This window comes from Silene latifolia, chromosome Y, assembly GCF_048544455.1.
Source record: "Silene latifolia isolate original U9 population chromosome Y, ASM4854445v1, whole genome shotgun sequence".
In the NCBI taxonomy this organism is placed as follows: domain Eukaryota; kingdom Viridiplantae; phylum Streptophyta; class Magnoliopsida; order Caryophyllales; family Caryophyllaceae; genus Silene; species Silene latifolia.
The window spans coordinates 476962261-476987667 of NC_133538.1; the positions used below are offsets into that span (position 1 = coordinate 476962261).

The following is a 25407-nucleotide window of genomic DNA, read 5'->3' on the forward strand; positions in this document are numbered from 1 at the left end:
ACTGCGAGTGCTTATGTGTTACTTGATCATAAGTCCTTCCGTGTCATTTTCAAACTTTCAAAATCACCTTTTTGCGCCGTTATAATGGCCGTTTCAAAACTCGGTCTTTCGCCGACCGTTGCATTTCAAATGACACGCCTTTCTAGGCCGTCATAACGACGATTTTCAAACCCGATTTTGTATAACCAATTTCAACACGCCTTTCTAGGCCGTCGTAATGACGATTTTCAAACCCGGTTTTGTATAACCATTTCAACACGCCTTTCTAAACCGCCGTAATGACGATTTTAAAACCCGATTTTGTATAACCATTTCAACACGCCTTTCTAGGCCGTCATAATGACGATTTTCAAACCCGGTTTTGTACAACCATTTCAAATAACCTTTTTTCACGCCGTTATAATGTTGGGAAATGTGTCCTCAACAATAGTGCGATCACATGATTTAAATATCATTATTAAATCTCATTACAAGAATACGGAAGAGATGATACATAATATATATATATATATATAGTCAACTTGTCCACACATATCGGTAATGATTGGCTGGCTAGAGTTTGACATTACTGTCGTGCGACGGTGGTGATCAGTTGATCCCTTGAGGTCACACCTAAAGGACGATTCCCTTAATTGAAAAAGGTTAATTAATTGTATACCGATACAGATTAATTAATTCCTTAAAATTGAACAATTCAATTTGTGAGAGAGAATATTGATATCTTATTGTAATGGGATTAAATAAGATTTATTTTAGTAAATAAAATGCTTTATTACTAAAATTGTTTATTGTTTGAGAAACAATAAAGATAAGAATGAATGGTTGATTATAATTACAAGATATTGTGAATTATAATTATATGACCTATTTTATTTTTGTGATCAAGTATCACTAGTCAATTTGTTGAATGTAATTTAATTAATTTATAAAATGATATTTATGTGATAAATATGCATTTAATTAATTAGTAACATGTATCATACTACATGTGACATATTGTGTGACAAATGACAAATTGACAAAATAAAATGGTAGTCCATTTTATGCATATATGGACCGAAATATGGAAAGAGTTAGTGGGTTTTGGTAGTTTTATTTTATTTAATAAAATGGCATGATGATGCCTACCTACAACTAGCCTTACACCTACTCTTACACATCTATTTCTTGTGAAGACAAAAAGTGAAAATAGATGCCCTATTTTTCATTATTCCAACCGTGAAAATGAAGTGGGTAAGGGGATTAATTCTCTCATCATTCATTCTAATATATCACATGCAAAAAGTTCATGTATTTTTCCTCTCTTCTCTCTCTTTAATCTTAATCAAAAAGATGAGTTTTTGATTCAAATTTGTTCAAAAGATTACTAAAATTATCAATGTAATATATGAGTATTAGTAATCAATTTTAAGGTAAACCACAATATAAATATCTAGTACATATTAGTTTGTGGGTTTAAGGGATAGTCTTGGGTGCTACTAATTGGAGGGCTTCTACTTTGAGGTCATGTATGTTCATCCAATATTGGAAAGCTCAAGAACTAACAAGAAGGAGATCTTATTGGTGCCCAATATGACCGAAATTCATATGGTGAGAAAATTATTTCTTCACTTATTTATTTTAGTTTGCATGCATAAGATTTGTAATTAATTTTATGACCAAATTAATTTGAAACATATATGAATATGTTAAATAATGAGATATAGATTTCCAACAAGCGGTATCAAGAGCACAAGGTTGTTTGCATGCAAATCGGTTATGGTTTTTCCGAGTTATACGATTAACATATAAAACTTATAAATTTGTGTTTATTATGATATATCACGAAATTTATTTTGCATGTTAAATTTTCTGATCCTAAAATGTATTTAGGATATTTTGGTTAATTTATGTATTTTATAGTTCATTTTATATAATATTGGCATTAAAATGTGATTTTTATGATAAAAATGTCATTTTTGGACGAAAATTAGCTAAGCTTCGAATTTTCCAGTGGTTTTTGGATATGTTTTCACATATATTATTTTTAGTTGATCTGGAAATTTTCATAATTTTTGGAGTTCTTATGCTCGAAAAATGGATTTTTCATGTTAAAAATCGAATTTAAATGAAAAATAGGTTAATATGAGAAATATTTCGAATCTGGTCATAGAAATTTAGTATGTTTTCACATGCATTTTTACAAGAAGTGTGTAAAATAATAGGCTATAATGAAGTCTTCATGCATGATTTATGGATTTTTGATGAAAAATAGTATAAATAGTGACTTAATTAGTGAATAATTGCTAAAACATACTTCATTACTAAGGAAAAACGTCACATGTTGCATTTTATCATCTTTTTCAGATCTAAAATTGAAAAGTTGATGAATATAATTTTTCTCATGTTTTTATGATTATTTTGTTAAAACCGATAAACCGCAACATTGTTTTTCCAGATAAATTTCGAAATTTTTAACCTAAGTTTTTGAACATTACTAGGTAGTATCCCGCGCTTCGCGCGGCCTGTTTTAAAATTTTATTATTATAATTGAAGAAAAATAATATAATTCGTATATAACCTTTAATATTTTTACCTATAAATAAAAATAAATTAATTTTTTTTTCAAATTTTATTTTTTTTGGTTTAAGTTCAGTGTTTTAAAATAAAATATAATTTTAATTAAAACTAATACTAAGTTATAGTTAATTACGCATGATCAAAGTTTTACCAAAAAAAAATTGTAACTGATCAATTTATCACATTAATTAAAATAAAATTTGTTCGAATAATGCAACAATCAACATTAAGGTATCAAATTATATCATTTCACGATACGTTATGTTCCAAATCAGTTAAAAGATTTATTCAAAATGATGTGAATATAATTTTATGCAATTTTTAATTTTGTAACATATATGGCCCACACTAAACTTATTCAAATGTTTTGGTTCTGTCTTACATGTGCTATGTGTCAAACATATCTATCAGAAATTTGCACCTTTTTTTTTAACAACTATATATAACGATGTTTAAGAGTTTACCGTAAATAAAATATGTGGAATTTTCTCAAATATCATTTTTCTAAGATAACGTATAAAATATTTAAATAAAAGTAATATCTAGTTAGTCATAACTAATGTTTTGTTCTTGACGTATACATATTTAACTAAAGATATTAAAGAAAAATCTAATGTGTATTTTACTTTTTCATGTTATTTATATAATTGGGTTTTTCTACATGATACCCTTGTACTTATTCGAATTCTATGTGATACCCCTCGCTTTTCAAAAATACCCGTGGTACCCCTAAACATGATAAAAACATCTTAAAATACCCAAACGCTCTAATCCGCCTCTTTAGAATGTTTAATTTATACATTTTTTATTGATTTTTTTGGCAATAATTGTTCATGTCATTAACATAAACATCGTCTACTCAATTGTAAACATATTTACTTTACAAAATATAACATATTTAAACGTGATTTTTAGTAGATTGGGTATTTTTAGAACATTTTACTACATTAAGGGATACCACTTATATTTTCAAAAATATAGGGTATCACGTAGAATGCGAAGAAACACGGGGTATCACGTAGGAAAACCCTATATAATATTATATTACTTAATAATCATTACTTTTCTTTTAATTATTCAAACTCATTCGTGATCCCTGTGTACATACATACTCGTTATCACAGTATTAAACCTCTCAAAATCTCATATGTATTCATTTTGTCGCAATATAATTTTTTCGTTCCCACACTATAAAAACTTATATCTTAGTAGTTTTTTTTAAAGTTATGTTTTTAATATATACAATGACTCTTTAAAATATATTTTTCTTAATAAAATTAATGGTCTAAGTTTTATAACTTTCTCAAAATGTTTTTTTACGTAAATGTGAAACATTGTAAGATGCTCACTTTAATCATCTCTACATATCAAATTATGTTAATAAATATAATGAAAAGTATACTCGATTGAAAGCATTTTTTGCAATGAACGTTTTTATTTACAATTTAGAATTTTTATCAATTTTTTTTTTTAATAAATTTAGAATAAAATCAACGTAATTATTTAATATAATTTTATAATAAAATTTATTAAATTATAATTAATATTTACTAAGATTTATGCTGCATTTATTATGTTTATATTTAATGTCCAGCTATAATTAATACTCGTATTTAATGCTGGGTTGACACGTGTCGCATCCACAGCGTTTCAACCCAATTTTATATATATATATATAAGATGAGTGTCATGGTATTTTTCCAGAATGTTCATGAGTTTAAATTTCAAATTTCAAATTTATTTGAAATTTTGTGATTTAATTGAAGTTTATAGCTTTTTATTGTTATTTTAAGTCCTTTTATGAACAATAATAAAAAATATGAGTTAATTATGGTCAAATGGTTAGTGGAGACTAATTTTGAGTCCTAAGAGGTTAGGGTAATTAACTTATGCATAAATATGAATTTATGTAATTTTTGTGATTATAAAATGTTGAAATCACGCAAATCCGTAAAAACCGAGTAATATACGATATTGGCTACTTAAAGGCGATTTAGCATAAAACTTGGCATGTTCATACATATCATAATGCTGCATTTTATTTATGATTGTCATAATTTTATTTTATGTAATTTTTGAATTATGTAATTTTTACTTAGTATGGCCTTAGTTTTTAATTGGTATTACCCGAAATGTATGGGAATATCGATTCGGTTGTAATTTATTGTGATCTCGTATCACCGTTTTGTAATTTAATAGATTTATTTTATTTTAGTTACAAATGTATAATAGGAAATTATGTAATTTATTATGTAATTTTATTCACTTCGGAGTTCCCAAAGACGGATTTCTTCAAGATGGCGATACATAAAGACGGTGTTACCTCGAGATGCGTGCCACAACCGAAGTTCAAGGGACCAATGGAGTTGGTTTCCGAATATGTAATAGTTAATTATATTTTCTATTTTAGGAAGGCCATACTAGGATTTAATTTATGCTTTGCATTTTATTTATATGTCGCATGCATCGCTAAATCGCCATAACTAAAACATGCATCATCTTTTAATCGAGTATATCGACCGTGTCAATTATAATTATCGTAGTTCACCGCTTTAGTTCACTTAAAACGTGATAGATTATAAATTGACATGACCTCTCGCTAAAATAAACAATTGAGACTTAGCCTTACCAAATAGTAGAAACCATGAAAACTTATTTCGTGAGGGAGTGCACTCGGCCAGACCGGGGTACAAACCTTGTTACGTAGGGGAAGTGGGTGATAAATGTCTATCCACCGAATTCATGTTGATAAGGGACGTATTGGCTACACCGTGCCCAAGTTTATGTGGATTTGGATCATGGACACATTTATTCGAAATTTGTGTTGAACTCAACAAAAGTTTTTGATAAGGGATGTATCGGCCACACCGTGCCCTTGTCGGATGTGTTTTGGGCTAAAGATAAATGTTAATGTAATTTTATCGACCAAGAGTTCTAAAAGTAGAATCGATTAAAGAGTTAATCCACCGAGTTATAATGATAAGGGATGTATCGGCCACACCGTGCCCAAGTTAATATGAATTTGGATCTTGGAATCATTTATCATAGTTGGGTAGAGGTCACTATGTAAATGCTATACTTATTTACAAGTATTAATAAAACGATAAATGTTAAGTTTTCCACTATTCCGTTATCATATTGTTCTATTTCTTTACCACAATTAATATACGATATCATTTCGATTTTTGATTCAAATATCCATTAAAACATCGTAACTAAAGACAAAATTTGAATTTTCTTCTAAAACCTCAAATGAACCATTGCTAAGGATCTCTTGTAAAGAGTATAGATTAAAGTTATTCATTATCAAACAGGTTTTTGATTCTTGACTAACACATCTACTTACAATGAATTGTTTCTAATTTTGGTAACTAGATTTATTGGAAATCAAAATTGACCAAAATAACGCAACCACTTCAATGAAAGTTTTAAGACTAAAACGAACAAATGAAGAGTAATCTTCATGAATTCAATTTTGCTTCTCAAAGCAAAGACTCATTGAAATGAGTGGGAGCATTCTCTTAAACCGTTAAGATGAGGACGAGGTTCAAGAAGTAATGATAATAATGGAATTGATACAAGGTAATGTTAAAAGTAAAGTTATTGAGAAATGACGATACTAAACCTATCAACCCCGACCAATAAAGTTTCCATTGTCTTAAATGTTGGACACAAGAAAGGAAACTACCCCAAATTATTGAAGAATCAACAAGTTAGTTGTGGGACATCTAATGGGACCTTCTTCTTTAAATGTTTATTTGATTAAACATAAATTTTGCTAGTACCACTTAGTCAATATTAGAAACCAGTGGAGGTTTTCATCGTTATATTCGACACATAAGATGATTAGAATATGACGACTAGCAACAATATTGTCGAGAGATAGAGTAATTGTGTACTCAATCTAGTTTTTGGATTTAAAGTTAAACTTAATTGTGACTATTAAGTGCATAAACTCTAAATAAGAATATAAACTTGTTAAGATACAAAAGAGGTTTTCACTTTTGTGACCCTATACACCACGATTTGATGTATGGCTAGCACATTATCAAGGTGATTATATTCTAAACCAAACTAGAATGATATATCATGTAGATGATGTAAGATTCAAATTGGTAACCCAAGATTAAACCTTAAATTTTGGAATGATGAACGTAAAGAGTTATCGAGTACTCTTGAAACCATTAGATTGTTAATGGTATATGCGTATCTTGTATTCAAAGTAAGATGTCTCGGGCCTTTTGGTTGAAAAGGAGATCGAGGTTGTAAATCATCGATCCAAAATAGGTTGATCATTTTATATTACCAACGATTTGAGTTGACGCTAATGTGTTCACTTAATAAGGTAAATAGAAAAATCTTTGAAGAAGTTTAAAGAGTTCAAGGAATCACGATTTAGTCGTGATGGGATTATCAAAGTGAAGACTTTGATATAAGCCAAAGGAAATGTGATATAGTATCACAAGTTAATCTCTCTTAGCACGCATTATGGAATAATGTGTGATTGAATAAGAATTCAAACGCTATTCGATATAGTTTGAACTTCAATCAAGTTACTTTGAGTTACTTGATCCTCTTGGGGATTTTATCATTTTTGTCTAAATTACTTTTCCACTAAATCGAATCATATGAGATATGAAATGGTAAGGGTACCATGTTTGTAAGTTTTCACAAGAAACAAATGCTCATTTTTCCCTTTTCAATTATCACGAGTACGACGGGTTTGCGGCTCGTGAAGCTGTCTTTCTAAAATACAAGTTTATTTCTAGAAGACAGAGTGGGAGAAATTATTCAAGAGCCACAAAGAATGCCACAGAGAATGTTATGTCGCAAGAAACTGGTCTTTCTTGGCTACATGAGACGTTTTGTGTAAGACATTGTTTCTTCAAAACCTAGGAGGTTAAATTCGTCACTTGGTAAAAATGATGAATTCATGCTACCTTTAAGAAAGTAAAGAGCTTATAACTTACAAAAGAAATTGTTTGATTCAAGTTGATTACTTCTAGAAAGTAATGAACATATGACTTACATAAGAGTGTTTAAGTCACAACTCAATACAAGGCTTAGAGCCATGAAAATCCGAAATAAAAAGTTTGATTAGTGACAAAGGGTTTTGCACTAATAAAGAGAGATTTCAAAGCAAGATTGGTTGCAAAGGGTTTTGCACTAATTGAAATGCTTAAGTTTATTTGGATCTTCTTAGGGATTGTGTTTCATTATGAGGATATGCACACAACAAGTGAATCTAAAACCCACTTCTTCAAAAGAAGGAATGTATTCAATACATGTCATGAGTTTTATAGATTCTTACAATCCTAAAATAATGCGAAACTTAAGAGAGGATCTTAAATAGGACATCAATGAGTTGGAATCAATGATTTGATCATGTTGTAAAACTTTTCTTGATAAGTCGAGAAGTTGTGTTTATACATGGAGTTTAGTGGGAGTTACGGAAGTTTTTATTAGTCTTATATGTGGATGACATATTGATCATTGCGAATGATTTAAGACTTTTGGAGTATTATAATACATCTTTAATATCCAGATTTATGAAGATAAATCCACATGATATTAGCGTCAATAAGAAGCCTTACGTTGATAAGATTCATGACTAGTTCAATTAAATTGAACATATTTGATTGATTTCATTTGCTTCCGCTGCCGGATCAATTAAATGAGTAATGATGTATAACACTTCATATACTTTGAGTATGATGAGTTGTTTTCAAAATCGATTTTAAGTAATCTTTATCAAGTAAGCCATAAAGATTACCCTTAAGTGCTTGCAGAAGCATTAAGGAAGTAAAGCAAAGTGTTTATGATGCAATTTTGTGTAAGGGTGTTACACAATTGACAATTGACAATTGAGATTGCGCATGGTTTCCGACAAAACCATAATCAAAACACATTAGGATGGTTAAGATACCATTGTGGCTATGTTAATTAAGAAGTAGATTTTCTAGAATCGTTCTAGGCAATAAAGAACAATGAGATATATTTATAACGGAAATTGAGTACACTTGCAATCATGAGATGTGCAAGAAGGATGAGTCCCGCACACTGTGAAAACAGTGGGAGCTATTCTTAGGCTAGTGGGCCTATGTCTTGATTGGATCTCGACACGTACTCAGAAAGTTTTGTAATGCAAATGTGTACATTACAAAGGAAAACGAGTATGTAGTAAGGTTGAGTAAGGTACAAGAAGTTGATAAAACCTACTAACCAAAGCCTTCTCAAAGGCTAAACATGATGAGTCATGTCATTTCAATTAAATTGAAATGAACAACTACATACAAGATCAAATTAGATTATAGAACATGAAATAGTAATCAGGCATTGACTATTCATATGTGATAATCGCATTTGTCGTTCGAGTTTTACTTTAAAACTATTTTGTTATACTTTGTTACATCCAAACAGGTTGTAGAGACAACATTGAACACCGTAAAGTGAACCCGGATGAACATAGTATTAGCCCATAGTCGCTTGTATGAGGTGACGCCTCGAAGTGACTAGAGTGTGATGCGATTGATGGCAAGTTCAAGTGCCATAGAGTCATGTGAGATGACTAGTCGATCACATAGGCAGACTGTTAGGAACACTTTGTCGGGCAGTGACCGCTTATAGAGTTCTGGCAAATTTATATAGCCTGGTCGTGGCGAGAGCTACTATTGTATTCTAATGAGTCGATTCTTTTGACTAAAGACTGTTCACCTAATATGGCACAGTTTCAGATTAGCTTTGATTTATGTTACTACGACCTTCGTAAATGGGGTCAAATGGGCATATTTTGGGTTATGATGGCTGTGGCTAGTCGAAGGGAATAAGTGCGATAGGATTTGTCCACCCCCTTGTCAGGGTTAAAACAATATCTCAGGGCCACTCGAGGAGTAATGACCTGGAAATGCGTGGTCACGCTCGGAAGGTATCCATGGTGGATAAATTCCGGTCAATCAGTTATTCTCCAGATCGAGGAAACCACTCTCGATATGATCACTTGCAAGTACGACCCGAAAGACACCTTGCATTGAGTGGGAGATAGTAATAGGACAAGAGAGTTGGTGACGCACACTATTCGTGGACAAGTGGGAGATTGTTGGGAAATGTGTCCTCAACAATAGTGCGATCATATTATTTAAATATCATTATTAAATCTCATTACAAGAATACGGAAGGGATGATACATAATATATATAGTCAACTGGTCCACACATATCGGTAATGATTGGCTGGCTAGAGTTTGACATTACTGTCGTGCGACGGTGGTGATCAGTTGATCCCTTGAGGTCACACCTAAAGGACGATTCCCTTAATTGAAAAAGGTTAATTAATTATATACCGATACAGATTAATTAATTCCTTAAAATTGAACAATTCAATTTGTGAGAGAGAATATTGATATCTTATTGTAATGGAATTAAAAAAGATTTATTTTAGTAAATAAAATGCTTTATTACTAAAATTGTTTATTGTTTGAGAAACAATAAAGATAAGAATGAATGGTTGATTATAATTACAAGATATTGTGAATTATAATTATATGACCCATTTTATTTTTGTGATCAAGTATCACTAGTCAATTTGTTGAATGTAATTTAATTAATTTATAAAATGATATTTATGTGATAAATATGCATTTAATTAATTAGTAACATGTATCATACTACATGTGACATATTGTGTGACAAATGACAAATTGACAAAATAAAATGGTAGTCCATTTTATGCATATATGGACCGAAATATGGAAAGAGTTAGTGGGTTTTGGTTGTTTTATTTTATTTAATAAAATGGCATGATGATGCCTACCTACAACTAGCCTTACACCTACTCTTACACATCTATTTCTTGTGAAGACAAAAAGTGAAAATAGATGCCCTATTTTTCATTATTCCAACCGTGAAAATGAAGTGGGTAAGGGGATTTATTCTCTCATCATTCATTCTAATATATCACATGCAAAAAGTTCATGTATTTTTCCTCTCTTCACTCTCTTTAATATTCATCAAAAAGATGAGTTTTTGATTCAAATTTGTTCAAAAGATTACTAAAATTATCAATGTAATATATGAGTATTAGTAATCAATTTTAAGGTAAACCACAATATAAATATCTAGTACTTATTAGTTTGTGGGTTTAAGGGATAGTCTTGGGTGCTACTAATTGGAGGGCTTCTACTTTGAGGTCATGTATGTTCATCCAATATTGGAAAGCTCAAGAACTAACAAGAAGGAGATCTTGTTGGTGCACAATATGACCGAAATTCATATGGTGAGAAAATGATTTCTTCACTTATTTATTTTAGTTTGCATGCATAAGATTTGTAATTAATTTTATGACCAAATTAATTTGAAACATATATGTATATGTTAAATAATGAGATATAGATTTCCAACATATAATCGCCGCGTCTAGACACGGATTTTAACCCGTTTCGCGCCAATAATGGCTCTTCCAAAACCCGAGTAAAGCACACGCCCTTTTATCGAGACACTTTCAAGATCCCGAGGACCATACACATCCCTGAGACCTCTTCAAACATTTCAAACTCGATTTTCAAAACATACAATTTTGAATTTCAAAAACCGTCTTGGGAAACAACACACTGTTTTCCGAGCCGACTCAAACTCAAACCGTCTTTTGCAAATAAACTTAACACGAGCCTTTCAACTGATCGACTTGTGGAGATTTATATCTTCGGAAGCCGTCCATTAAAGCGCAAATGAATCTTTTTGAAAATTTCTATTTTCGAAAACTTCAATCCACCATTCCAATTCCGCCTCGTGTCTATCGAGTCAAAGCAAACGTACTTATGGGTCTTTACTTATGAGTCGTCTCACCACGAGACCCGTCCAATTGCGTCGCGCCGTTACTTTGGACTCGCGTCAAAGGTTCGGTCAAACACCGTCACGTCATAAATCGAGTCAGCACCGAGGGACCACACATGGTCATCCCTGTCTTGTTAAGTCTGATCTTTGTCTCGTCCTTTGTGTTGTCTGCGTTCAGTCTTGGAACCGTGTCGGATTGAGTTGTAATGTGAGCCGTTTTTCTGCCTCAGAGCCATGGCCCCGTCTTCAGCTTCGTCCAACAACAACAATGATAATAACAGAGATGTCATAACTAATCAGCTAGCCAGCCTGCTTACCGCCCTTAAGGTCACCCTGGATCGCGTCGAGACCCGTATCGACGCCCTTGAGAACAAGGAAACTGGGGAACACAATACCCCACCCTCGATCGAAACTCGTAAAAGGCTAAAGCTCTTGGAAGAACAGCTCCTAGCCCGGGGTAACAATATCAATCTTGAGAACAACCGAAGGTTCGAACCTGTTGGGGACCAGTTACCTGAAAACTTCACCCTGACCGATGTGCCTAAGTTCAAAGGAGTGGAGGACCCACTCAACCATATCCGTGCTTTCAAGGACTACATGGCCATTAAAGGGGTCAAACAGGAACTTTTTACTCGGATCTTCCCATCCTCTTTGGAACCGATCCCTCGCCAATGGTACTACTCCCTTGATCCAAAAAACCTTTCTACTTGGGATGAGATCGCACTTGAGTTTGCCAAACGGTATGCCGACAATGTCGAGATCCAGGCCAATAGGCGTACTCTCGAAGTGTTAACCCAGAACAACAAGGAGGGGTTCACTGAATTCCTAACCCGTTGGAGGAGGGTGAGTACTCAACTGGTCAGTAAGCCCAGCGAATCAACTTTGGTGGAAAAGTTTGTCAACAATCTGGTCGGGACTAAATCTTTTCGGTAACTTGTCGTTAGGAGCACCTAGACCAAAACACAATTTATAGCTTCACAAACAACTCTACAATTAGTAAAGAGGCAAGTAAAGGTCGGATCCCAAGGGACGGGAATTGAAATGAGATTTCTATTGAGACTAGTGGTGTCTTAGGGGTGTCACAATTTGGGTTGATGTAGAAGGTCACTAAACTAAATAACAATGAAAGTAAATAAGCAAGATGAATTGCAAGGGTTGTAAACAATTGATAAAAAGCACTAGGGTATCATGGAGTCATAGGGGATTCATGGGAATTGATCATACAAACATGTTTTCAAATTATAAGCAAGCAATTATTGTTGTGATGGATTGAGTTGGGTTATATCTTACAATCCTAGGAAAGTTTGGGTCCCGGGGCCGAATCGATTAGATTGTATAACACCTACAAGTCGACTTAGTCTTTCCTACTCAACAACATGCATGGTCTAATGAGACTCGAGTTGGTTTATTTCTTACAAGTCTCATTGAAAAGGTAGGTTATGGGTAAAAAATGCAAGGATTCATAGGCTCACATTTCATCAAACATAACATGTGCATGAGTTGAGATCAAAACAAGCAAGCAAATAAACCATGAAAGCATATTAATTTGAGCATTAATCATTCCCCATGTTGGTTTCCCCTAATTACCCATTAACCCTAGCTAAGTAACTACTCACTCATGATCAAGTTTAACATGTTAATAAGGTTGTCAATCATACTAACAAAGCCAAACTGATGAACAATAAGAAAGATTAAAAATAATTAAAACAAGGATTAAGAGAATTATACCTACTAATAATTCCAATAATAAAGCAAAGAATAATAGAAGTACTTGATGCTTGATTGAGAGGTTTTCAATCTCCCAATAATAACCCAAATAATCTTCAATTACCCAAAATAAAGGATGAACAAAAGAGAGATTAAGGAAATAAAACTTGTATTAAAACTTGATTAATTGTTGATTACAAAACTAAAGAGAGATTTGATTGATATTAACTACTTTAAGAATTGATAAGAAGAACATACTCTTCTAATTAGACTAATGGGGTATTTATAGTGGAAATTAGGTGGATGCATTAGGGTTAACTAAGGGCTTAAATGACGATTAAATCCCTACTTAAGGAAACGCCGGTATTTTCTGAAGGAAGGGCATCTTTCTTGAAGCTTGAAGAAACGAATTTGCGCTGTCTTTGAATCCGTGCGTCTTAGGCTCGGGTTGGCCGGATTCGTGAGTCTCTGCCCGGGCGTCTTTGGGAGAAGACGGGCATCTTCTGGTAGCTGCTGCCCGAGCGTCTTGTATGGAAGACGCACGGATTATGGTGCTGGGGACGGGCGTCTTCAGGACAATCCGCACGGATTGCTGCTCAGCCTTGTTTCTTCTTCTTTTCTTCCCTTTTCTTCATAAAATCCTTGGGGATTTCCTTGGGTATGCAAGGATCTTTCCTCATCATCGCCCAACTACTATAATATGTACAAAGGCCTTCTAATCTTGTCTCTCCTTGATGCTTGGTCATTGGATTCAATCAATTTAGTCTCATTTTGCCATGAAAATGCAAGGTTTGCACTCCTTTCCTACCAAGGACACAAAACCTCAAAGAATATGCAAAACAAAGAACTAAAGACAATAAATGACCCAAATATGCACTAAAAAGCATGGGAACAAGGCTAATTCGGGGACTAAATATGCTCTAATTATGGTCACATTAAATATCCCCTAACCGAACCTTTGCTCGTCCTGAGTAAAGAGGTGACAAATACTAGGACCATTATTTAAACTAACCTAATAACATAGCCGATATGAGACAATTAGCGGGTCTCACTCCGCCCCTTCAACTCACAACAAGACAACCATGAGGTGGGATGCCTTCTTGCAGGGCAAGGTGGGTCTTGCCAAAATGGCGACACATCCAAACATTAAACACACAAAATCAAATAATGGATGCATCTACAAAAGGAATAGCCAATTCCTCATCAAGTGGCGGAGTCAACTAAAAGAGAACAAATTTAAGACCATATATTCCGTCACAAATACTAGTTCAACAAATCACTAAGGCTAAGAGGATGGCACTAAATCACCTCCAAATGGTGTTAAACTAGACTACTTTCGTCCTCAATTTCCAAATACTTTCGTCAAGAGCGATCGGATGGTATGGAATGATGATCCCCATGATGCTAGTAGCATATGACATGACAAGTCTCGAGTTCTCTACAAAAGTAAAGGTCATGGATCGTCCCAAGCTCGACAAAGTGGCTTGACAAAAAGGCTTTTTGGGAATGAAATGCTCAAATCGTTATAAACAAGGGTGGATATGACTAGCATTCAAAAATTGACCTCATTCAACTTTCACATTTCAAAAATTTGAGATGGGGTTTGTCCCTTCCATGCTAATGTCCTTTGCTTTCGCCAATCGCTTATTAGGCAACCGGTTAACTTCTAGACAATAGCTTTTCGGGGTGATAGTCACTCTGTCTCTGGGCGGTTGAATTCACAACCGTGTGGGGGCCCAATTCAATGGATCCCTCTCCAAAGCACATCGAAGTGGTACGCCTCTATCAAAACAACTAAAATTCTCAATATTTCAACATTTCATAACATTTGAGGTTTCCTTGGCAATAAAACGTTTCCACATACAAAATCTTTGAAATGAGCACTTCAAACTTATTGATAGAAAGTATTTTTGGGTTGCCGTACCACAAGGTCAATCAAGGTCACCTAGACAAGTTAACCAAGTCCACATCGCATCACGGGGTTGGATAGGTGACTCACATGCAAACCCTTGACTAGGCTTTGGGTCATGGGTCGTTTGACACTAGTATGACACAACCTAGGGTGTTTTACAACCATTCTAGTAGGCGAAGTCTTAAGTTGAAAAAGTATTTGTAATGGCTTAGTTGCTCTTGTCAAAGTTCCCAATTAGGCACTTTTCAAAATATTTTATCTAAATGCAACTATATGCCATGATGCAACTATTATATACATCCTAATGCAAGTGATTCTACCAACTAATATGACATATAAACTAAATGCAAGTCCTAAGTTCACATTGTTATACCGCATCAATCAAAATAAAGCCACATAGTCATTAACATAAAGAGGAGAAAGGAGATTGGAAAGATCATACCATGCGGTATTCAATATCCTCATGTCTCGGATGTGGCGTAGTCGATTAATGTGAACAAGGATAGAACAAACACAATATATACAATAATATATACATGACTACACTACAAAGGAAAATAACATGTTTTTCGGTTTTTCAATTTTCAAATTTTTATGGTTTTTCGAGATTTTTCAATTTTTTTTGGATTTTTTTAATAAAAGTTAGATTAGAATTCCCCATCCCCACACTAATATGGGCATTGTCCTCAATGGCCAAAATGATGGGAAATTATGCAAACATGATGCATGATTTCTACACTAAATGCAAGCTACACTAATCTACACTACATGATGCATGGTTTTTGTTTATGACGGAGAGGATAATTTAGATTACCTCCCGTTGTGTATGTATGTACTTCCCCAAACCGAGTTAGACATTATTGCTAATGTCCTAAGGTTGGGTGTAGTTGTTGGAATATGTGTCCTCCGACAATAATGCGATCACGACTGTTGATCATGATGATCACATGTTTAAATCTCATTATAAAGAATACAATTGGGAAGTAATATTGTTACTGTCAACTGGTCAACATATATCGGTAATGATTGGTGACTAGAGTTTGACATTATCTTGTCGTGTGACGGTGGTGATCAGTTGACCCCCTAGGTCATACCTATAGGGCAACACTCTTAATTGATCATTTAATTAATCGTATAATGTTACGGGTTAATTAAATTACTTGAAAAATTGACGGACGACTTTGGAAGTAAAATTTACGTATCAAATTGAAATGTGATTAAATGAGATACGGTCTGAGTAATTGAATTGTATCATTACTCGGATGAAATTAATGTTTAAAGAAACAATCGAAATTGAATGAATTATTATAAATACAATCTGTTGTGATTTATAAATGGTAAAATATTTTGGCACAAGTAATTATGAAATTACTAAGTCGATTTTTTTATGTGACGTATTTTTATTAATACGTTGATTTTTAATATGTTAAAAATACATAACAAATTTATGTCACATATGACATGTGACATATTGACAATTGACAAAAATAATATGGAATCCATATTATCAAGTGGGCCGAAAATTAGAGGGTTTTTAAGCTAATTATATGTTGATTGTAATTAGTGGAGGGCATGATGATTACCCTAGTCACTAGCCATGCAACCCTATTGTTTATTGTGAAGAACAATTTTTCCATGCATTGGCTCACCAAAAATCCCTCCTCTTACACGGTTTTGAGAAGACAAAAAAAACCCATCATGGTTTTTCTATAATTTTTACCTAATAATATACAAAATGTTGTAAATTATCATTCATTCATTCACTCATCCAAAATTAGTATTCTAGAGAGAAAAATAAATCTCTTCTTCTTCTCTCTATAAACCGAAAATATTAAGAGTATTATAATATTTTTGGGTCAATTTTTACTAGATTAATATTGTACTAGTTCTCATAATATTAATCTTAATTAAGAGAAAGCTTTGGGTATTAATCCTAAGGAGAGATCCTACACTTGGATCTTGTTCTTCCATCTTAGGAAAGCTCAAGAACAAAAGAAAAGGAGATTTCTTTTGTGCCCAATAAAACCGAAATCACCAATGTAAGAACATGATTTCTCCTCTACTTTTCATATTGTTTGCATGCATAAAATCCGTATTTAATTTTATGACAAATTAATTTCAACATATATGAGTATGTTTGTATGTATATAGATCTACATTTCCTTCAATCGGTATCAAGAGCCAAGGTTGTTTGGATGCAAATCGGTTAAAAGTTTTTCCGAGTTATAAGAATAACATATAAAACTTGTAAAATTTGTGTTATTATGATATATCACGAAATTAATCCATGCATGTTAATATTTCTGGTCCTAAAATGTTTTAGGATATTTTGGTTAATTTTACGGATTTTTATTGTTCATATTATACATTAATGGCATTTAAATATGATTTTATGAGTAAAAATGTCATTTTCGGTCTAAAATTAGCTATACTTCGAATTTTTCATTGATTTTTGGATATGTTGTCACATATATTATTTTGAGATAACCTGTAAATTTTCATAATTTTTGGACTTGTTATGCTCGAAAAATGGATTTTTCATTATTAAATTCGGATTTAGGTGAAAAATAGGTTAATATGAGTTAAATTTCGAATCTGGTCATAGAAAATTAATATGTTGTCACATGCAATTTTACAAGATGTGTGTAAAATAATTGGCTATATAGAAGTCTTTTTGCATGATTTATGGATTTTTGAAGGAAAATAGCATAAATAGTGACATTATTAGTGAAAAATTAATAAAACATAATCTATGACTTAGGAAAAACGTCTAATGTTGAATTTTATTTTATTTTTCAGATCTAAAATTGAAAAGTTAATGAAAATAATTTTTCCATGTTTTTATGATTATTTTAGTTAAAACCGATAAATCGCAACATTGTTTTTCCGAAAAAAAAATTCGAAATTTTTAACCTAAGATTTTGAACATTATGAGTGTCATGGTATTTTTCCAGAATGTTCATGAGTTTAAATTTCAAATTTTGAATTTATTTGAAATTTTGTGATTTGTTTGAAGTTTATAGCTTATTTTTGTAATTTTTGGTCCATTTATGAACAATTTTATAAAATATGGGTTAATTATGGTCAAATTATTAGTGAAGACTAAATTTTGAGTCCTAAGAGGTTAGGGTAATTAACTTATGCATAAATATGAGTTTATGTATTTTTGTGATTATAAAATGTTGAAATCACGCAAACTGTAAAAAACCGAGTAATATACGATATTGGCTAATTAAAGGCGATTTAGCATAAAATTGAGCATGTTCATACATATTATAATGCTGCATTTTTCTTTATGATTGTCATAATCTTAATTTATGTAATTTTGAATTATGTAATTTTACTTAGTATGGCCTTAGATTTTAATTGGCATTTCCCGAAATGTATGGGAATATCGATTCGGTTGTAATTTTTATTGTGATCTCGTATCACCGTTTTTTAATTTAATAGATTTATTTTTTTTTAGTTACAAATGTATAATAGGAAATTATGTAATTTATTATGTAATTTTATTCATTCCGGAGTTCCAAAAGACGGATTTCTTCAAGAATGGCGATACATAAAGACGGTGTTACCTCGAGATGCGTGCCATAACCGAAGTTCAAGGGACCAATGGAGTTGGTTTCCGAATATGTAATAGTTAAACAGTTTTTCTATTTTAGGAAAGGCCATACTAGGATTTATTTATCTTTTATGCTTGCATTTTATTTTATGTCACATGCATTCACTAGTACAAAAAGTCCTATTGACATCGCCTTAGTTACATCATTTCTTAATAAAAACGATGTAATCTTTAATATTGGAGTTATTAACATTGGTTTAAAAATCAAAACGATGTTATTTATATTATATTAACATCGGTTTATATGAAAACCGATGTTAATATATCGACATTACATCAGTTTTCTTAAAACCGAGGTCATAACCGTTGACAATTATTTTAAAGGACTTTCAAATACATCGGTTGTAACCGATGTCATTAAAACAAGTCCTTCACGCGTCAAACACGTAATACTCAGACCGACCTTTCAGTTACCCGCATAATTCCCACGAAAAACCCTTCCCCCACGCAAAAACCCTTACCCCTTTGCTTCCCACAAAAACCCACGCACCCGTCGTCGTCGCCTCCTCTTTTTCCGGCCACCACAATTCTTATCTACCCGTCGTCACGCGCACCTGCGAACCCCTCAATCGATTTTCTGCTTTGACCCGTATGATCTATTAATCAGGTATGCCTGCATCCAATTTTTTTTTATTGTTTCTCCAATTATTTTGCAATTACATATGCTGTAGTCAATTATATGTGACAACTATTTGGTTACTTGTATGATATGTGAAAGAAATCTGAAGTTATTTGCGATTGTTAGAATTCAATATAGCGATTTAGGTCTCTGGTACTTCTGTTAATTGTTACGGAGTAATACCGTCTTATGCTACAATTAGCACCGTCTTATGCTACTGCTGATGAAAACAATAATTTGCGTTCTTAGAAATCATTCGCTTGTTGTTGCTGACTAGTTGTTGTTGTTGCCGTGTGAAACTAGTTCTGTGTATTTTGGGATTGATGCTCGTTTTAATATCCCCGATTATTGTTTTGTTCGTGAAATTTTTTCGCAATAATGATACTGATGACAATGTTTTGTTTCCTTTTCCAATGAATCGAGAAAGGTTCACTTTTCATCCGTTCGGATTAGGATGGTATATAGAAAAATAACTCACCGAATTAACCTTTTGCCAGTTCCATAAACATACGGATTATCTAATACTTCCTCTGTTGTACTATATAGTGACGGTTTTGTTGTAGGAATTGAGTCAAGTGACGGTCTGACTTTCAATTTGACAAAATAGTACAAAAAAAAAAATGAAACTTGTAAAAATATTTTTGTGTTGAAAATTACCCTAATAAGAGCAACAGTTCATAGTTTTTATGTATTTTTTTTAAGAGAGATTTAATGTTGAAGTGTGTCTCTTAAATCTTAGAACTGCTTATTAGTAGCCGGGTTCAAGATCAGATATTTTATTAGTAATACTACTGGTGAGACGTCCCTAGCTGAGGCAGGTGACTGTACCTCTAAGAGAAGCTAAAATGCTATTATCAAAACTAGACTGTTATTAATAGATCCCTGCACTGTGTCCTCAGAGTCTATGCAAGTGCAAAATTTGAGGAAGTTTGGTTATAGTTCACTCACTAGTATTATAGTGTCATTTTATGAATACATATCAAATCTTACTTCGATAGATTGAGAGGAATTTTCTTCTCCTTGCATTATGGCATCCAATGGCCAGGTGGGTCCATCGTATGAACACAGGGTTTAATGCAATGTGCTCGAAAATGAATCATCGTCATCATTGGTAACAGAAGCCAAATAACAGGATGTATACAAAGTCAACTGTTTAATGTGTTGCATTAGTAGTGGGTACGGCTTGACTATGGTCCTTAATAGTTCAGACCTGCTGAATGTTTTTTTCAGTTCCAAGGCTTCTATTCACACATTGTCCGTTAATATCTCCGCCAGTTTGTTAATGGTTCTAGTTTTTGTACAAGTCGGATAAGATATGCAGCTTTATGTTTGATTACTAGTACAAGTCGCCAGTAATTTGTGTACTTTCATTAATAAATGCCGCTGCATTTGAGAATCTTGTGTCTATGCAATTGATTGATTAAATTAGCTGCTTAAGGGGTGGTAGTGATGAAAATTGTTCTTTGTTTTGCGAATGCGTTTCATTAATAAGTTAAGTTACTTTTTGTTTATGACTTTGCTTAAGTTCAAGGACACAATCGAAATTCATAACTACATGGAACTTAAGCAAAGACCAACCAGTCTTGCTTATGACTCTACTGTCTATGCACTTAACTTAACTGTCACTGAAACTTCAGTTCCACAATTCCATCCTCACTAATATGGCAGCGACCTGAAATGACAAAACTGGCATAAACCAACCAGTAAGACGCTAACTTTAATAGCGGCTTTATATGTTTTTATGATTCAGTCTGCAACTACTATTCAGGCGTGGCTGTGATTTTCTTAGAAAGCCATATGTTGTCCGTTTTTCCGGGGTTTTTCTATTGATAGAAACTCAGTGTTTATCTAAGCTTTCCCATTTCTGGATTAAGTTGTCTGTATGTAAACTGTGAAGTATCGAATTTAGCGTAGATTTGGGACAAATAGTTTCAAATGGATACCAAAACGTGAAATAGTTTGTTAAATAGCACTAAAATGATAAAAAATTCAACATATCCTGTCACTCGGATAGAATGATTGAATTGAGCGGAAGTCAAACCACAGAGTCTGTAACACTTATTTCCACGGCCTTGAAACCCATATTCTTAAGTCTGCCTCCGTCTCTTCCTTCCTGAGCAGAGGCTTGAAGTTTTGATATCCTAACCAAAAAAAATGTACACAAACTAAGTGGAAACTCCCAATTTCATCCCTCAACAACCTGAACCCCCACAAGACCCGCAGGAAAGGGGCAGAGAGTATATTAAACACAGCATAAGTTTCTTCCACTTCAATTATCATAGAAATCTTACTCCTGTTTCTTTTTTTTTTCTTTTTTTTGATGCTTAAGACCATATCTCTGGCCTTCCTCTGATGTTCCCTTGACTGGGAATGCAAGTCCAAACCTTCCTAGTGATGGAAAGTAAGGGTATAAAGAAAACTTTGAAAATATTTGTGCAAATTTGTTCACCTGATCTTGTCATCTTTAGGATGTTTGGACTTTTGTCCCTAATGTTGTCAATTAGGTTTTGTAACTTGTCTAGTGTTCTGTTTTCTAATGTTTTTTTTAGTTCACACTTTTATTTTGAATAATGTTTAATAAAGGTTAAAATCATCCTTATTTACAGGCTTTCTCTCCACCAAAATTCTCTATTTCGACCTTACAAAGCTACTTGATTGCCACTTGAAGGTATGTATATCTTTATTCAATTTCAGTTTCTCGCTAAATGATGGTTAATTTTTATTACATGAAACAGTTTAGTGCATTTAATGTGATTATTATACATCATTGACGTAGATACCCATTCATATACATGTTTATTAACTAGATTATGGACCGAAGTTGGATGTATGGAAAGCGTGATTTTGTTTATCTTGAACGACTAGAGGAGTTTCTTAGTTGTGCCGTCGAACATCAAAGACTCCATGGAGATAATCAATTCGTATGTCCGTGTACCTTATGTCAAAATCGTAAAAAGGTGAACTCTAGGGATGAATTGCGGGAACATTTAATTTTAAAAGGATTTAAAGCAGATTATAATGTATGGATATGACATGGAGAAAGTGATAATGATATTTGTACCAACGTAAATTTTGGAATTAATGATAAAGATGGGGATCAGATTGATGTCGGGGTAGAAAATGATGATGAAATCTTTGAAAATATTGATATGGATGATAATATAGAGCACGATAATGATAATATTGACGGGCTGATGAAGGATCTTGAAGAAGATATTGTGGAGTGCCCTATTATTTTTCAGAGAATGGTTGATAATTCCAAGAAGCCTTTATACCCGAATGGTTCTAAATTCTCTCTTTTATTAGCTGTGTTGAAACTATTCACATTGAAAGCTGGAAATGGGTGGAGTGACAAAAGTTTTACTTCCTTGTTAGAACTTTTGTGTCAAATGTTGCCAGAAGGTAACGAGCTTCCCTCCACCACATACCAATGCAAGAAACTGCTATGCCCATTATCTACGTCTTACCAAAAAATTCATGCATGCGTGAAGGACTGTATTTTGTACCGAAAAAAGTATAGTGAATTACAAGAATGCCCAAAGTGCGGTGAGTCACGATACAAGAGGGTAGACAATGGTAATGGTGGCAAGAAGAAGGGGAGTCCTGTGAAGACATTATGGTATTTGCCAATAATACCAAAATTTAAACGCTATTTTGCAAATAAAAAAGATGCGGAGTACATGTTGTGGCATCAAAAGGGGAGGAATAAAGATGGCAGACTGAGGCACGTAGCTGATTCTCCCCAATGGAGAACAATTGATCGAACCTTTCCAGAATTCGGTTCAGAGCCTAGAAATTTAAGATTGGGACTTTGCACCGATGGAATTAATCCTTTTGGAACTTTAAGTACCCAACATAGTTGTTGGCCAGTAATGTTGATAATTTACAATATCCCTCCTTGGCTTACCACAAAGAGCAAATACATTATGTTAACACTCCTAATTTCGGGACCTAAGCAACCTGGAAATGACATTGACGTGTATTTGGCTCCTCTAATTGAAGACTTGAAAATGTTGTGGAACGTTGGGGTAGAGGTGTTTGATGCAAATACTAGCTCTAGGTTTCAAATGCATGCTATGTTGTACTGTACAATTAATGACTTCAAAGCTTTTGGTAACCTTTCTGGATACCGACTGAAGACTGATAAGGGATGTCCGGTGTGTGGGGATGAAACTGAATCTGATTGGTTGGAGCACAGTGGCAAATTTTCGTACAGAGGTGGTCGTCGTTTTCTACTTGAAAATCATCAATATCGAAAGAAGAAGAAGGCTTTTTATGGGAAAACGGAGCATAGGAAACCCCCTGTGTTTCTGAGTGGAGAAGAGTACTACGATAAAGTTAAGAATATAACTACAGTTTTTGGAAAACCGTACGTACCTCCACCAGATGGAGTATATCATACAAAGAGGTCAATTTTTTGGGAACTTCCATATTGGCAGCACTTGTATGTGAGGCATTGCATTGATGTTATGCACGTGGAGAAGAACGTGTTTGATAGTGTAATTGGAACATTGCTCAATATGCCGAATAAGACTAAGGATGGGGTGAAAGCTCGAAATGACATGGCTGCTAGGGGGCGTATCGAGTTAAAACCAATTGAGAAGGGAAAACGTATCTATATACCACCGTCTTGCACGACTCTTTCTAAGAAGGAGAAGATGATTGTTTGTGAATCTTTAAAAGGGGTCAAGGTACCACATGGATATAGCTCTAACATAAGTCGTCTTGTTTCCATAAAAGATTGTAAGTTAGTTGGTATGAAATCTCACGATTGTCATGTTATGCTTACACAATTCTTTGTCGGTGGCCATTAGATCCGTATTGCCTAAGCATGTTAGGCAAGTCATCACCAAGCTTTGCCTCTTCTTTGATGCAATCAACTCAAAAGATATCCATCTTGACACCTTAGATGACTTGCAAGCGGATGTTGTTGTGACTTTATGTGAATTAGAGATGTACTTTCCGATTTCTTTCTTTGACATCATGGTACACCTGGTCATTCATTTAGTGCGTGAGATTAAACTTTGTGGTCCGGTGTTTCAACGAAACATGTGGGCGATGGAGCGAGAGATGGGTACTTATAAGAGACGAATGAAGAATCGTTGTCGTCCTGAAGGTAGTATTGTTGAAGCAACAATTGCATGTGAGACAATCCAATTCTGTGTTGACTATATGGCAGATGTTCAGCCTATTGGAGTTCCCATATCTCGGCACGAAGGTAGACTCTTAGGGAAGGGTACTTTGGGTAAGAAACAAATGAGCGTGGACCGCGATTCTTTTCAGAAAGCACATTTATATGTTTTAGAACATATGACAGAGGTCCATCCCTATTTAACCGAGCACCTGGAGTTACTGAAGCGACAAAATCCACATAAACGCGATGACTGGTTGTTGAATGAACATAGTCGAACTTTTGCGGAGTGGTTTAAAGGTAAGGTGATGAGTGAGTTGTCTACACAATCTCATAATGTAAGTGCTAACTTACGCTGGTTAGCATATGGCCCTAAATCGAACATCACATCATTTGAAGGGTATGATATCAATGGGTTTTGCTTTTACACAAGCCGACAAGATGAGAAGAGTACAATGCAAAATAGTGGAGTGACTCTTCTTGCATCATCAGAAGAATATGTTGGAAAGGGTAAGGATCCCGTAAGCATCACAAGGGCGTACTATGGGAAAATTGAGGATATTTGGGAGCTTGAGTATGTAACTTTTAGTGTACCCTTGTTTCGGTGTAAATGGGTAGATTGTGATAAGGGTGTCACCGTTGACGATATGGGATTCATTTTGGTAAACTTTAATGTTGTTGGACATATACATGAACCCTTCATTCTTGCATCTCAAGCGAAACAAGTATTCTACATTGAAGATCCTTTAGATAAGAGTTCATCCGTGGTTCGATATGGGAAAAGGCGTATTCTTGGTGTCGAGGGAGTAGTTGACGAAGAAGAATATGATCAACTTGATGAACTCCCTCCGGTTTCAGTCAAGCGTCGATCGGTTCAAGATTTACGCGATGAAACTTATATGCGACAAGATCATGATGAGGGTCTATGGTTCGATAACTTTAAATAGTTCATGGTTATTTTAGGTACTTCTATTGTTCGTTAACAAATGCACAACAAAACCATATATTTTAATAATCCACCAGTAAATT

General features: G+C 33.8%; 1 protein-coding gene and 1 long non-coding RNA gene across 2 annotated transcripts; both read left to right on the forward strand.

Annotated features, from left to right (window-relative positions):
* The first annotated feature begins 19080 nt into the window (after positions 1–19080).
* Positions 19081–22222, forward strand: LOC141627259 (uncharacterized). Its single transcript, XR_012536821.1, has 3 exons — positions 19081–19235; positions 21854–21915; positions 22055–22222. It is a non-coding gene; the product is annotated as an uncharacterized LOC141627259 (long non-coding RNA).
* A 174-nt stretch (positions 22223–22396) lies between these two features.
* On the forward strand, positions 22397–24061 carry LOC141632996 (uncharacterized). The gene has a single exon (XM_074445493.1). The coding sequence runs from the start codon at positions 22397–22399 to the stop codon at positions 24059–24061; it is 1665 nt and encodes a 554-aa protein (XP_074301594.1).
* Positions 24062–25407: the final 1346 nt, after the last annotated feature.